Source organism: Calonectris borealis, chromosome 11 (genome assembly GCF_964195595.1).
Source record: "Calonectris borealis chromosome 11, bCalBor7.hap1.2, whole genome shotgun sequence".
NCBI lineage: Eukaryota > Metazoa > Chordata > Aves > Procellariiformes > Procellariidae > Calonectris > Calonectris borealis.
In genome coordinates, this window is record NC_134322.1 from 1,764,370 (window position 1) to 1,777,112 (window position 12,743).

At 55.2% G+C, this 12,743-nt stretch overlaps 1 protein-coding gene across 2 annotated transcripts in view; it reads right to left on the reverse strand.

The window, feature by feature from the left end:
* The window catches only part of CORO2B (coronin 2B), a 44,317-nt gene that overhangs the window by 21,967 nt on the left and 9,607 nt on the right, over positions 1-12,743 (reverse strand). Inside the window, exon 3 of one of the 2 annotated variants that reach the window (XM_075159694.1) lies at positions 8,554-8,620. The exons of the other annotated variant lie outside the window; for it this stretch is intronic. Within the exon in view, the coding sequence (XP_075015795.1) occupies positions 8,554-8,604 (51 nt within the window). The 5' untranslated portion in view covers positions 8,605-8,620. The remainder of the gene's footprint in view (positions 1-8,553; positions 8,621-12,743) is intronic. 2 annotated transcript variants of the gene reach the window in all.

The following is a 12,743-nucleotide window of genomic DNA, read 5'->3' on the forward strand; positions in this document are numbered from 1 at the left end:
ACTGCTTATCTAGAACATGCAGCACTACTACTTCATGTGCATATGACAAACGAATTAAGGCTTTTAATGCGATGACTTGGAAATGGATTAGTCTGGACCACATGAAAGCATGCATCAGGGCAGAATAAGAGCACTTAGGCGGGGAGTGAGCATCCGAGAGCGGTACACGCTGCGCTCAGCTGTCTCAGCTTATTTTGCATGGGTGTCCCCGCATGGGCTAAACTTGCTGCAGGCCGGCTGCCATCGCTCCCGGTGCTGAGATGCTCCCAGGGACCCACTAGCTGATCCCGGCGGACCAGGGATCCCAAGGACCCACTAGCTCATCCTGCTCCCCCAGAGCAAGCGCTGCAGCTGCATGCACAGAAATGAGTGCGCTCTCCCTTGTCCTCACTACTTTGCTTTTTCTAAGTTAAAAAAAGACTGCTTTTTTCGTTTCGGTCTTCTTTTGAACAATCCTTACGGTAGCATAAGCGTTCATGATCAAATCTGTAAAGATTTAAGGCACCCCTTAGAGCAACGTAAGTACGCAGCTCTATCCAAACAGATGATAACTGCAAGCCTGAGCACTGGTAGCCGCTCGCGTCTTCATAACCAGCACCTACTGACAAAAGCCTGTAAGTACGTACTTAAATGCTTGGTCATCTGCTGAGAGCACCTCTCACCCGAGAAACGCTCCGGTGGCTGCTCTAATCCTCAACAACTCCGACCGAGTCCCTGCTTCGCCCCAAACTCAACGCCACGGGCACCCGGTTGGGATCACGGTGTGTTTGAGCAGCGTCTCCCAAACAGGAAAGGGGAATGCTTTAAGACTGGAAACAGTGCTGTTTCCATCTCTAACTCCTATCAGCAAGCCCAACGGCAGGATTGACTCGTGGCTGGGGGGCAAAAGGCGGAGTGAGGAGCAGAGGGGGTAATAGCCTGCACCGTGCATTAGGGACGATACCAAGGGACATGTTGCAGTGACCTCCTGCGAGCAGAGCCCCGCTCTGCCAATATTCCTGGCAGCATCCGACACCCTGCCTGCAGGAAACCTGCCCGTAGGCAGAGTCCTGTGCGCTGCCTTGACCCCGTATCCACCCATCACACCCAAAATCCCAGCTGTTTTTTCCATCCCACCAGCAGCACACATGCTGGGAGCATCCTTCCGAGGATGCACGGCAGCACCGGGGCTGCATGTTTGCCACAGAGGCGATGCTGTCGGCAATCCGCAGGCTGCAAGGAAAAAGGACACAGATCCTTGAGGATTTAACCCGAAATGAGAGCAGAGAGACTTTTTTGGCTGGAAAAGTTTTTGCTCTGAAAAAATGCAGACTCATGTCCAACAAAGCGTTGTGAATCTTTGCCAAACCTACCCAAGCGGTCGGAGCCAGGCAGGGCAAGGAAAAACACTCCGACCGCAGCTTGAGGAGTGGCTTGCAAGAGTTTCACTAAATCTTACATTTTCCTTTGTCTGAACAGATGAGTTTTCATCTTGAAATAAAATTTTTTATAATGTTAAAAAAGCACAAGAATTATTTCTATTTTTTTTTAAGCTCTCGATTTGCTTCATGATCCCAGGACTTTGCTCTCATTTCTGCCATGCCTGCGCCTCTGTTCCAGACCTATTGCAAAAAAGCCCCAAATTCTACCAAAAGGGCCATTTGCTCAATCTTTCCCCCGCTAAACTTTTCAGATGCCTCGTAGCATATCCCCACGCAGGAGAAAACCCACGGACCCCCCTGTGGAAACCCCTCCTGCCACGCAGGGGTAGCAGAAAAGGGGCTGCCAATATTTTATGCATCCAGAAAAATTCAACTTAACAAGTCGCTGCCAAACGAAGCGCCGGCACAAACGAGCTCCAAGCAGCCCCGAGATGTATTTTTACCCTTAACGTGGGTCCTCGCGTGTGTACTGTGGATGCTCCCTACTCGCCGTGGTCCCCAGACACGAGGGCGATGCTGCTTCCAGGACCTCAGCACTTTCGCATCTCTCTTTTTTTCCAGCCCTCCCTGTTTTATTCTTTCACCAAAAACTGGGCAAGTCTCCGCTCAGCCCCCGCCATGCCGGGAGGAAGCAATAAGCTCAAATGCCTGTTTCGCTGAAGAAATCCAGAGTTTCTTTCCTTTAACCTCAGTCAGTATTTCCTGTAAACAGCATCACATCGCCCCGCGGCCCCGGGGATGCAGACAGCCCGGAAACGCCGGCAAAATCCCTGGCAAGGGGCTCGGGGCTGCCCAGAGCCGGCATTGTGCGGCGGGCGGCTCCCGGCCGGGCCCTTTCCTGCAGATTTCTGGGTTTGGCCGCTGGCGGAGGCTTTCCCGCGCCAGAAATAGCTCCCGTGCCGCGTGGGAGAGCCGGGGACCTGGGGGGGGCTCATGGGGGTCCCAGCCCCATCGGCTGCGGGGAGCATCAGCCTTCGGATGGAGCTCTGCGCCGGCTGCTGCGGTGCGGGAGGAGCGGGGAAAAGCAGCTGATGGGATATTTATGCATCAGCGTTGATTCTGGTTTGAAAAATAAAAAGCTCAGCATCCTTTGCCCCTTTGTCCCGGGGAAAGCAGCGTCTTGCTCCGCCGTGCTGTTCACACCACGGGTTTGGCACGTGGAGGTGCTGCCCACCCTGGGCTGCCAGGCTCTGCCCGAGCCCTTTCCCCGAGGAGCCCACCGGGCTGCAGGAGGCATTGCCTACAAATAAAAACCTGGAAATACCTTCTGGCCAAGAAAAAAAACGCCGGTTTCCCATTGCATTATCCCATTTGGGGTGTTTTTGTGAGTGATGTTTCCGTTCTGGATTGATGAAAACTTTGAGTTTCCAAGCAGATGCCAGCTTTATTTTTCCATTTAATTTTATTATTTATTCCCCCATTTATTTTTCCCCACTATATATACTTAAACCTTCTCTTTGAAGCTAGTGTCATCTCATGGGGCTTCCACGCATCCAGGGGATGGGGGAAGGAGCAGGGCTGGCAGCCCATGGTGGCCGCAGCACTGAGCCCGTGGCAGTGCTGCCGGGGACACCACGGCTCCGATCCGGAAAGATTTCCCTGGCACCCAGCTGCTCCTGAAGGATGCAGACAAGAGCGCAAGCCCAGGCACAAGGCCACCAAGTGACCTAAGAGGTGCCAGGAAGAAGAAAGTCAATGAAAAACCAACGTGCAAAGGGTGATGCACAGCCCTTACGTTGCAAACACGGCTGCTGGCAGGTTGCACGTGGGAAGCCTTCCCAGCAAAATACACAGTTTCACAAGAAACACCACTTTATGATGGAAAACTGTTGAAAACAAGTCGAATTTTCTAGCCAGGAGGATGAAAAACTCTTATCCTGCAGCCTCTGCAATCCAGGGTAGAGGTATGGTTTCAAAGGGGACATAGTTTTGTTATTTACTTATTTATTTTCCCTCCGCGTGCTGCTTTGCAGAGTCCTTCGCTCCCCGGGGTTTCTGGGCTCGGAGGGGACACGCTGGAGTTCGGCGCTGGACAAACATCCTATTTCCTGGCCGAGCCAGCGAAGGCTTTTGAAGATGAGGAGGGGATGGAGAGGAGGGGGGAGGCGGGGATGCTTCGGACACCGGCGGGATGCTGCTCAGCGTTCCCTGCTGCCGCCGAGTATTTTGCAGCTGGTGCCGACATTTCCCAGCTGGGGAGGAAAACAGCCCCTTCCCCAAAGGAGCTCGACTCGGGCGAGACAAAGCGGGAGAGGAAAGGCTGGAAAAAGCAACGCAGCCGCGGTCCCACGCTGGCCCCTTCGCTTCCTCCCGGGGGGATGGCGGCCGCGGGCTTTGCACGGGTGTTTGCATGCGGAGAGCGGTGTCTTATGTCCCACGGGGTGTGGGGAGAGGTGGCCGTGACCTGGCCATGGTGGCATCCTTGTGGCAAGTCCTCCATGTGCCAGGGGACAGGGACCTTCTCCAAAACTTAAAGAGAAACGTTGCATTTGCTGTCTTCCCCTTGAATTTAAACTCTTGCTCCATCTGCATTTCAGCAACCGTGGAAATGAACAGCACTTCAAACTCTTGGGGGTTTTGTTCCAAATTTCTTTTCCTTCTTCTCCTCGCTTACAAGCTATTTGTGGGGTTTTGACTTAAATTTTGCGAAATTGTGTCTGTTCAGAACCTATTGTTTTCACTGTAAATTATTTTCCCCCTATGAATACCCTTCTCCGCTCTAGAACAGAAAAATGAAAAAAAAGAAACTTGGGGTGAATTCAGGGATGCTTGTGAGCCCCCAGCCATCACCCCGCAGCCGACGGGCGCGCTGCTGCCGGCTGCTCTCCGGGAAGATGCAGGATGCTGGAAGACACAAAAATCCTGCTAATTTTAGCTCCTGCGTGCCGCTTGCCCTGGTGCACTTGCGTGAAGCCGCAGACGTCCCTGGAGCCCCGGTCGGCCCCGGCTCAGATCGAACTCCCGGCAGCGAGGGACCAGCTCCTGTCACCATGCGATGTGCCACATCCAGCAATTCTGGAAGTTATTATCCAGAGCATTTGCAATCCTACAATACATAATTTTTTTGAAACTCGCTTTTTGAGTAATTCTCTACATTCTGCTGACGTTAATGGGCATTTTTATTTTTCCATCACCTCACTCTCAATGGCTCAGAGGCATTAAAAAAATATTATTGATTTATTGGAGTCATTTCCATCCATCTCCCAGAATTGGACTAATGTGCCACCATTTCCAAGGTTCATTCTAGTTCTGCATTATTCTTGGACTCCATTTTTTCCTTCCATTACAAAACTCCTCCCTTGTTTTGGGTTGAGCAGAACTTACATAAAAAACGAGAATACTATAAAGCACTTTGAAGTGAGGCAATAAAATAAATCACATCCCCAATCACGACATCCAGCATCAACATTAACCTCACGAAACAAGCAGCAGCAGAGAAATTCTCTGCTCCGCTCCGGCGTTTTTAGGCTCATTGCAACGTTTTACTTATTTAAGTGCTCGAGGGGAAGAGCGTGTCCCAAAATCCCGAGCTGGAAGGTGGAAATCTCCTTTGTAACAACAGTTAGAGCAGAAAATGGGTGAGCTGGGAAGCCCGGAGCAGTGATACAGGCCAGTGCAGAGCACCTCCTTCCCCTGCCTCCCCTGCCCCTGCCCCCCCGGCAGCCCCGGCGAGGGGAGGGCCGGGCAGCGCTGCCGCCCCGCTCCTCCTCTCCAAACAAAAGAACAAAGCAGCTCATTGAGGTTTCATAATCGGAGCAACGATATCTGCCACCGCCGGGCATCCGCGCCGAGCCGGGCACCCAGGCTGGGGCGAACATCCCTCGTTTAGCAAAAATATTTCATTGAAGGAGAAATGCAGAGGAGCGCCGGAATGTTTCTGTGTGTCGTTGCGTCGGTTTTGGTGCTGTTCCTCAAAACCAGAGGAAAACACACAGACCTGGAGGTGGGGAAGGACCCCAGGGACAATATCATAGGCAAGGAACCCGGCGTCTGCAGCTCCGGGCGAAGCCTGCCGCGCTCCCTGGCACCTTTGCAGAGTTGCAGTAATATCTCACTCTGGCCCTGCTCCACTGCAAAAGCAGATGTGGGGAGAAGATGGAGAGGAGCGTGCAATATAGGTCAGTCAGCAAGAGATTTTCCATATACAATAGGGCTGGATTAAGGCGAGGAGCGGCTGCAGCCCGTACCAGGGAAGGGACGGGCAAGTTTTCCTCCCCGAGAGCGCAGGCTGGTCCGTGCGTGGAGGCTGTGGAGAGCTGACTTCCCTCTTTTTCCCCATCTATCCCAGGAGCTGCATCACGTACCACAGGGCTGACACATGAGCAAGAAATGGAGGCATCCGCCTGCGCGGGGAGCTCCCCAGGACAAGGAGCAAAGCAATCCTGCGGCTGCGGAGGGGTCAGAGCTGCCCCGTCCTGGGCACCCTGCGAGCTCCCGCTTCTTGAGGGGAGGGGAAATAAGCTTTTAAGTGGGTGTCTCAGGCTGCCGTTCAGTGTTACAGCAGAGAGCGGCTTCAGGAGCAATTGCATTAATAAAAAAAGTAAGCAACTTTTGATTTTGCAGGTTTTTCTCTAGGATGGAGGACTGGTACCTGCCCCGCAGCCCCCATCAGCCGGGCAGAGCGGATCTGACCCGCGCGTCCCAGCAGCCCACCCAAAACCCGCGGGGACCGGCGCTGCCCACATCCCCCTGGGAACGGCACTGCCATTCGCCTGGGGAAAAAAAAAAAAGGGAACAAGAAGCAAAAACCCTGGCCCTTCTTTGGAGGCTTTTCTGATCCTCTGGCAGCTCCAGCCTTTGCCTACCAGCAGCAGCAGGACACAGCTCTTGTCTCAATGTGTTTATTTTTAAATGCATCTTTTCAAGCATCGGGAGTCTTGGCAACAGCAGCCAGGAGGGAGAGCTTGCGCAAAGAGCCCCGAACGCTGCAATAGGCAGTTACACAGCACGCTGGACTGTAATCCCCCAAAAAATCTGTATAACCTATATATAGCGCCGTTTAATCTGCCTCAATCACGAAAGCTTTCAGAGAAATGAATTTCTGCTTTCACCTGTACGAAGCAGTCATGTTGGGGGGTTGGCAATACCCCCCCCCAGCCCCGGGGAGCCCCTCCTCCTTCGCACTGTGCCCCCAGCAGCGCGTTGCGGGGGTGACGAGGGGGCTGTGTCACCTACAGCAGCTCTTCGGGTTACCGCGATGGCACGTAGCATCTCCCGTGGCCTTAGAGGGGCTTTTAATGGGAAACCAGTGCTCTTTCATCGTGACTGTCTGAATTACTGTTCTGTCCACGGTTAAGTATCAGGGTTATGGTTGACTAGCAAGAAAAAGATATTTGCATGAAAAAGTGTGTTGGGAAAAGGCAATCCAACACTCATTTTTCGCCTAGAAGACCTGAAGCTTTCCGGAGGGGTTTTGTGGCACTGCAGGAGACAGCGCCTTTCCAAAATCACATTATTCCCTTTTCTCATTCCTCCTCCTGGAGCAGGCAGAGGTTCTGGCGAGCATTCTCCATCTGGGGCTTTCCAGTTTTGCACAAAGAAAACCAAATACAACCCAACCCCCCCCCCCAATGCCCCTGTGCCCCCCTTGCGTGGGGTTATTTTCCCTCTCTCCTCTCCAGAGCTAACACGTTGCCTGCGCGTCCCTGGGAGCCGCTGGGCAGAAGTTATTTTCCATCAGAAAGGTCAGCGGTCCTCCAGTTTGACATTTCGAGTATCAATCAGCCATTAAGGCAACGAAGTGTTACTGGGCAAAAACAAGAGCTGCTTTTCGGCAGGTCTTCATCAAGCAGACGGCTTCGTTTGTAGGAAGCGCAGGCTGCCCGATCCCCCCCTGCCCTTGCCCAGGGACCCTCCTCACAGCTCTCACGGGTAGAGAGCGGGGAAGAAAACATCAAAATAGCTCATCAGGGCTTATTTTAGAGGAAAAAGCCACTACCGGACCCGGCGCCATGCACGCTGCCATGTGCCTTCCCGGACAGAGCCATCATCCCCAAAGTCCCCATGGGGCGAGCACGACCCTGCTCTGGTCCCGATGCTCCTCCACACCCGGTGGGAGCATCAGCACTGGGGGATTTAGGAGCCTCGTGGCCAAGGGGGGGTTACACCCCCTCCCAAAGGACCTGGTGCATATTGGCCATGGACTTGAGGGGAGCCCAGGACCTGCAACGGCCAGAGGCAGGGGACCTGCGCCTGCGAGAGCACTGGGACCAGCAGGGCTGTGCTCACAGCCTGAATCAACGCTGGCAAACAGCAAAACCCCCCCCCTGCAATCACTACGGGGGGGAGCCCCCGCCAAGCCACCTCCCCTCCCAACAGCATCCCTGCTCGCTTTGCTTGAGCAAAGCCGCTATTTTTTCCACTCGGAGGGGAAAATGCAGAAGCCGGAGGTGGCAGAGCCGCTGGCGGGCTGCGGCAGGACAGCGTCACCCCGAGACGCGTCCTGCCCAGGCTCCTCCGGACACGGAGGATGGGATCTGCTCAGTGCGTGCCCAGTGGGTTAGCAAAGCATGTATGTAGGATTTATGCTGCTGGAATCCACTCCCGAAAGAAAAGCTTGAAGTTAAACAGCTATATTTTGATAAGATACCCAGCACTGCCAAAATTAGTCATCAAATGCTTATTGTTCCATGCACGTTAGATTAGAGCCAAACAAATGCTGATTTTAATCTCTCCGATACTCTAATGCTTTGATGCTTCTCAATTCAACCTTGAAAACGGCTTTTGTTCACATTAATGGCTTTCATGCTAACGAGGCTTGGTAAGATTTAACATTTAGGCACATCCCGTTCTTCATTTCAATAACAATTCCACCACAGAGAGCAACACATGTTCGCAGTGTGCAGGCATAATTCAGCCACCAAACGTGTCTGAAAGTCCAGATTCAGCATTGCCGCAGGATTGATGCTTCGGCCGGGGCACCCGGGCGCGTTTGCAGCCCGAGCTTGACTTAAAAGCAGACGGGCTAAGAAATGCTGCGTCTCCGGTGTAAATTAAGTGGTTTCTCTTTTGTGCCAAGGGGCCGTCAGAGCAGAGCCAGCCGGTTGGGCTCTTGGCTTGCTTGGGCTCAGCTGCTGTTTCTATGCATCTCTCTGTCCCAGCCTTATTAAAATGCCCTGCGCGGGACACTCACCAGGCTGCTGTGCTTGCTTCCCAGCACGCTAGACTTGTGGAGGTCTCTCATTGACTCGACAAGAGCTCTGTGCAGAGAGGGAAAGCAAAAACATTCAATTCACCATCCCGGGAGGCTGAGATACAACACACAAACCCTTCCTGCTTCTCCGCGCTGCAGCGTTGGGCAATGCGTGGCAGGATCCGACCCCCACAGGGTTGCTCCCGGGCAGTTTTTGCAGGAGCTGGAGCATCGCCGGCAGCGGGGCGCGGGGCTGAGCCCCACGAGCCACCGGCAGCAGCCATCACACCGACCCCCCCGCCCTCCCCCCGGGGACTGCCAGCCCCCTTAGGGTAACTGTGCATTGCCGCCTACTTTCTTCTGGAGAACAAAGTAATTCCAACACAAACAGTTTTTGCTCCCGAGACCGTTAGCAAACGGAGGCACTTACGTACACGGCACATTACCTGACTCATACACAGCCCGGTAACGTACTCATTAACCTGTCCAGAAACCCTGGGACCAGCAGCGGGATGTAAAGCACCCTATTCATATGCCCAGGTAAAGTTTGCCGGCGAGTCAGCTGCTCTGCTCCGAGCCCCGAAGCGTGGGCACAACCGCCCCTCGCCTGCCGCAGCCAGGGCAGGATCCGGCCCCAAACCCCGCGCGGGGATGGCCTGACACGGCAGCGGGGCGGCGGCGGCTGCGACAGGCGAGGGGCTGCTCCACGCAGCCTCCCCAGGGCAGCCCCTGCCTTGGGGAAGCACAAAATGGGGAGCATTTTTTTTGCTGGGTGTTTTCAGTGCAACCAGCTTTTGCAAGCGCCAGAGCTGGGGGTCGCACTCAGCTGCAGGGAAAAGCCATTTTGCACGCTGCCACCGAGCCAACTTTTAAAATGGTGCAATTTCAAAGGCTTCAATTTCTGAATTCAATTTCTAAATTTGACATTTGAAAAGAGGCAGTTTGCATGAAGTCCAGCTCAGGCTGATGGATGCAGCTTGCTGACGCGTTCCCAGCCCGTGTCCCCCCGCGGAGCAGCCCCAGGCGTCAGGGACGGCGGCCAGGGCCCCGCACACCCGTCCCGGGCTGACAACACGCCCCGGGTAGCGGCACAGCAGCAACGATGATCAGAGCCCCGACACCAAGTCCTGCCAGCCTGAGACAGTTACAGGGGCGGAGGGGGAGAAGGGGTTTGATAGTTGTGTGAGCTCGGTTCAGGATTATATATTGACCACTGAAAAGCAGACTATGGGTATTTATGAGACAGGCGAAACTGCACATCCCATTACAGAATAACCACGTCGATAATGAAGAATAAAGCTCCCCATTAAGCCTCCATGCAGCTATTACGGTTTGGATGGCTCAGTAGTTTTGACTCCAAGATAACATCAGCGGTGCTGTGGGACCTCATCCATCTCCTGCTGCCGTGAGAGCGTGGTGGCTCCCGGGCTGGGGCTGGGGACGGTCACCTCTGCTTCCCCCCATGCACCCTGCCCCGGGGTCTCACGGAGACCCGTGCAAGCCCCTCCGCGGCTGCCAGCGGGCAGAAATGCCGCCTGAAAATGCTCCACTGCCAGCACCAGGGACACAGTCCCAAATGCCATCAGCATCTTGAAGCTGCTTCTTCTTTCAGACCAAGTTTTTCCATGCATGTTTTGATCCCTCAGTAAAAAAATTATTATACATATCCCAAATTAGGTATAAATGTTCAAGAACAGAGAAAAGTCTCTCTTCCTTGGGAAGAAGCTTTTTTTCCCTGGCCCCTGACAGGGGTTTGATCCCCATGAGAAGCTGATAAGCAATTGCATCATTTTTGCTTTATTGACACAGCGTGGAGCCCCGGGGCGCCGTGCCGGCAGAGCTCAGCAGCCCGCAGAGCCAGGGGCACGCCGGTCCTCACCCGGCCGGCCGACGCTGCACGAGGCAGCATCCCTCGCCACGATGCGCACCCAGGGCAGGGCGAAGTGCCATCGGCCGCCTCTTCTCTCAAGGGGTGAGGTGAATCAGCCGTGCAGGGAGAGGGTCCTCCTGCTCCCATCCCACCCCACCGTCTCCTGCTGGGACGTGGTGCTGGAGCGTCTGTCCCATGGCTCGTGCATGTTTGTACCACTGACGAGAGACCCCGTCTCCCCCATCCCCAGAGCCCTTTACACATACGCAGTCCATGGAGCAGGGAGAGCCCTGCAGCCTGCTCCTGACAACGCTTTGGAGACCCAAATCCTACAGTAACCAGCAAAGCTCCTTCTTCTCTCCTTATTTATGCATCTGGCTGATGGCACAAACAGCCGGAGCGGCAGAGGGAAGCTGAGCGAGTGGCTTCAGCTCTGCCCCCATTCCGCAGGAAACACCTTTGGGCTCCAATAAACACCGGAATAAATGCGGGGCCTCAAAAAAGAGCGTGTTCCTATAAAACAGGCTGTCACGTTCCTACCCCCTCCGTCCCGCTGGGCTTCCCCCTGCCCGGCACAGCTGGACAGCAGCGGTGGGGACGAGTCGCAGACCTCACAGCAAAGCTAGAAACTCTGCTGGGGGGCAACGAGGTGGCTGGGGGTCGGTGTGGGGCGTAGCTCAGGTCTCAGCACCCCGTACAGCACCCCGCCGGCGGCTGCCCCGTGGCAGGGCCGGTTCACAGGCTGCTCCGCGGGGAGGGACGCTGCCAGCCCGTCGGAGGGCCGTCCGCTGGCACGTGGGACATGCGCAGCCTGGGCTCGGCAGAGCCCCCAGAACCAAACATTGGGTTAAGGTTGCATTAAAAAACCGGCCTCGGGGTTTGACGCTGATTTCACCGTGCCCGTGCTCGTGGGGTTTTGCATTTGCCTCTTTGCTCTAGTGAATGATGAGATGATGGATTTAATTGCCGTGCAGTGCAGGAGCAGCAGCGCTGGCGTGGCCTGGCTGCCTCCTTCCCGGGCGGGCTGGCACCGACTGCTCGTGCTGCGCCCCAGGAAGGTGCCCCCCACCAATGCATCCACACACTGAACCTCTCGTCCTGGCAGGGATGGCAGGGGACAGGGATGGACCCTGCTGACACCGAGTCCAACGGCAAGATACAAGTGCTGCAGGAGCAGTGGCTGCGCTTAAGGGGTGCATTTGGGCTGCCCCACGCTCAGCCCTGGCCCCAGGAGCAGCACCAGGGCTGCCGGGAAGCTCCGTGGGGTGATGTCCCCCCGTGAGGACGTCACGCTCAGGCAGGCGGGCAGGAGCCTGGGTGTCCCCTGGGCTCACTCTGCCCCACGTGCCCACATCCCAGAGCCCTGCCAGAGCAGCCCCAGCGAAGGGGCCAGGGACAGCAGCGCATTGGGATGCTCCAAAAAGTGGTTTCCGAGGTTGTGCTGCAAATCCCTGCCTCGGCTTCGCCCCGCGCCTGCCCACCAGCACCTCGGCGGGTGCTCGGCAGTGGTTGGCACCGGCAGGACGAGCAGCACCCTGCTATGATGAGATGTATGATGCTGTGATGACATTAGCACCGGGGCAATGTCCAGGCAGAGGAGGGACATCGGGCAGTTGTACAGCCCAGGGCAGAGCTCCCAAGGGGCTGAGACCCCCCCACCGCAGCGCTGCTCTGATTTGGTCCCCCCAAAGTGGGGCTGAGCTGCCAAGAGTCAGAGCAGGTCTCTGCTTCTGCACCCATTGGGGTGGTGGGTGCACCCAGCTCCACAATGGTGACCCCAGAGCGGGGCGGGAGGAGCCCGAGATGGGATTTTTGGCAAGCACGGTTCGCTTTGGGAAAGCCACTTGTTCTTAGCGCACAGACAAGAAGAGGCAAAGAGAGCCCCGTGTTTATCCAAATTGTAAAGGGCAGTAGGTTGGTTTTACAAATATGAAGGATTAATCCCATTAACATGGTCTAAACAGAGGACGAAAGACAGATGAACATTTCTGAAGGGATATCTGCCAGCTGAGTTTTTTCCAGCCTGGAAGGAAGTGACTGGGATTTCCCTGGAGTTCAACTTTTCAATGATTTCTACTTTCTAGAGACCCCTGACTGCCTGGGAAGAGCCTCTCCTCTTCCCAAGCCGCTGGGAAAAAAGCACCAAGCGAGGCCAGATGTCTCCTGGCCATGGTCACCACGAGTCCCCATCCCTCCTTGACCACAGTCCTGCTTCCCACCCATCCCGGGCTCTTCCCATGGTCCCACAGACGTCACGGACTGCCCAGGAACGATGCAAAAACCATCCCCAGCACCAGCATTTGTGGTACTGGCAGGGGTC